Raw genomic sequence first — 2,798 nt, forward strand, 5'->3', positions numbered from 1 at the left:
ACCATCCCCAGAGCCATGATTCGGAACGGTAGCGTTGTTTCCGCTGGTAGTGTCCGAATCAGACACACCGGAGGATTCAGAGCTGTCATTGGTGTTGATAGCGTCAGATCCAGATACGTCCGAAGACATTCCACGGCTGTGTGAGCGAGAGCGCCTCTTCCTATGGTCACGTTTTCGGCGTTTAGGCAGCTTACCCCAACTTCGGGTGCTCGGTCGTTTCTTCTTGCGCGTCGGGGCTCGCTGGCGTAGCGATGATCTAGAAGTTTCGGCAGCACTGTCACTATCGTTACTACTGGAAGCCTCACTTCCGGATGCTTCATCGCTCCGTTTTGGCGCGCGGGCGTGTCTGCGCGGCATTCCGGAGGCTAAACCCAAGCCACGTGCTCGCTGTGTGGACTGAATTTGAAATGGACGGAGGGACTCCCTCCGTCCCTCAGGGAGGGGGTCGCCGGTCAGAGTGATGGTCATGGAATGGCTCAGTCCATCTGGTCGGGGAAGGGGGACTTTCTTCGTTAAAAAAACGGTGTACGCAGCCATTCTCAAGACAACTTGACTGTACAGCTGCGTCAGACGAAGTCCCAGTTGAGACTTTCGCCGTGAGATTTGAGATAGGCAATACCGTTCGAATGAAGTACAGTTCTACACTCGTGGTTAATTTTTGCCCGAGCATCCATCAGCATGAAGTTCTTGAGTACAGTATTAGAAGCCTACGCTATTTTATTAATAGTTGCTCGAGACCAGTATGTAGATATTGTGCAAGTTTCGAAAACTACGAGCATGATTGCCATCAACTTTCTCGTCAATTTAAAATCACAGTCGAGCGGTTTTGTTATCGCTGTTATTCACAAAGCTGCAACAAGACCTCTGACGGCGGAATCGTGTGTCTTCACGTCAACTCTGCTGCAGAGTCTCAGTCCAACATTTACAGGTGTACATGCACTAATATCGGATCACCAACATTTTAAAGATCCGAATGCAGAGCGAAAAAAAACACACAACTACGCTCAAATTCTTATAAATGAAATCAAGTGACGAAAACGGAAGCACGCTCGGCAACTACATGTAGGAGTACGACAAGATCGTGCTATCAGAGCGTGTACTCTCATCCGAAAACCGCCCCGACGACCCATAGACGCTCGACGTGACGGTGTGCTTGTACACGAATTGCACACGTGCAGCTTCCTCCGTATCCATGTGGGTCGCTTCAAGCAGACACTTGGCACAGAACGTCACCTTGCGCTGCACCATCTCCAGGTCGGGGGCGATGAAGCTCCGTTTCTTGGGGATCTTACACTTTACACATATGGCACCGAAGCACAACTTGCACTTACTATTTGACCTACCGAACGTACGCTCTTTGACCTTCTTGTGGCAGGTCACACACTCAGGTTTGAAGGCCGAAGTGCCATGTTCTCTGGCTTCTGCATGCTTCTGCTCCAGGAGCCACGCGAGTTTCTTCATCTGACCGCAATACGAATAATTGAGACCAGCCATCGTTGCTTGAGCCATGCCCATAATGCCAAGAGCACGGATCATATCGCCTCCAGGGTCCATGACGCCGGTACCGCGGCAGTCGGTCTTGTCCGGGGCTTCTTGGTGGAACATCCCGCAGAACGACCTGTTGCCACGCACACGGTTCGGGAGCTCGTGTGTCTGTGGGAAGTTCACCGAGTGCAACAAGTGGTAACCCACCCGCTCACCGTTTTCTAGACGCATGATGCCCGTGCTCTCGAGGTAAATGTAGTCTCGATTCCGAACAAAGCCGATAGACGCGCCAGGGATGTCGATCTCCATCCACTTGACCACAACCGAACGGAGCGGCTCTTCTACGGTCGGTTCCACGATCGTTGCTAGCACTGCAGCAGCGTTAAAGTCTTTGAGGTACGACGATTTGATCCGCATCGACTCGAGCGTCGGGCTCACGAGTCCGAACATGTTTTCGTCGAGGGAACCGGGCAACGGACCGACCATAAGCAGCGCCGGCAACTTGGACTCCGGGTTGGACTTCTTGCGCTCTAGGTACATCATCGTGCTGCCATCCTTCTGGTATTTCTTCCAGCGAGTCTGGTAGATGTATTTCTGGTTGTTAATGTGTTCTTGGTACTCTGCGAACTTGGCGGCCACCAGCTCTTGGGCGATTTCTATGAGCTGCTCTCGGTCTTCGATGGTCAAAACTAAGTCCGGGAACGGGTTGACAGTGAAGCGACTACCGCCTGCCAATGGCAGGCTGCCATGGGTGACCCGCCTAGATGTTCCTAAGTGAGACCGTGAACGAGCCGACGTTTCCTGTCAGGACGCAGATTTCACACTGAAGCGCGTGCACTGCTCGTACGCCAGCGCATGTTCGGGAAGAAGGGGAGGTCCATTCCATCCGACGTGTCTTCAATAAAGACTCCTCATCGTGGAGGCACCATCGTTGGGACGCGTGCTATAGTAAATATCAGTTCTATTTGATGACAAAGTGTCAGAGCAAGGCGAGTCTGCCGCACGACCCCCCGCAGAAATGCCCATGCGGTGAAGAAACTAGTCACTACCGTGGTCATCTGCCCAACAGAAACATGTCGATCGGGTAAATCCGTTGCGTAGTCAATTGTTCGAGGTGCTGGTACCGGTACATGTCGGTATAAAATGTAGTCCATACTTGTACTAAAGAAATACCCGCCGACAGGAATAAAGTAAATGTATCGGTTTCCGGGGTTTAGTCTAAAATAATATTATTATATGCCTCTCTCTCGTAATTTGGAATACAGACTTTCCAAAAATGACTGTTCTGAGGTGCTTAACTATTAAAAAATGTC

The 2,798-nt window shown here is 51.2% G+C and overlaps 1 protein-coding gene across 1 annotated transcript; it reads right to left on the reverse strand.

Annotated features, from left to right (window-relative positions):
• Window positions 1-1,056: 1,056 nt before the first annotated feature.
• On the reverse strand, window positions 1,057-1,971 carry PITG_15437 (uncharacterized protein; the record flags this gene model as incomplete). Its single annotated transcript, XM_002898342.1, has 2 exons — window positions 1,057-1,330; window positions 1,385-1,971. The coding sequence occupies 2 exons, from the start codon at window positions 1,969-1,971 to the stop codon at window positions 1,057-1,059; spliced, it is 861 nt and encodes a 286-aa protein (XP_002898388.1).
• Window positions 1,972-2,798: the final 827 nt, after the last annotated feature.

This window comes from Phytophthora infestans, genomic scaffold, assembly GCF_000142945.1.
Source record: "Phytophthora infestans T30-4 supercont1.37 genomic scaffold, whole genome shotgun sequence".
Lineage (NCBI taxonomy): Eukaryota > Oomycota > Peronosporomycetes > Peronosporales > Peronosporaceae > Phytophthora > Phytophthora infestans.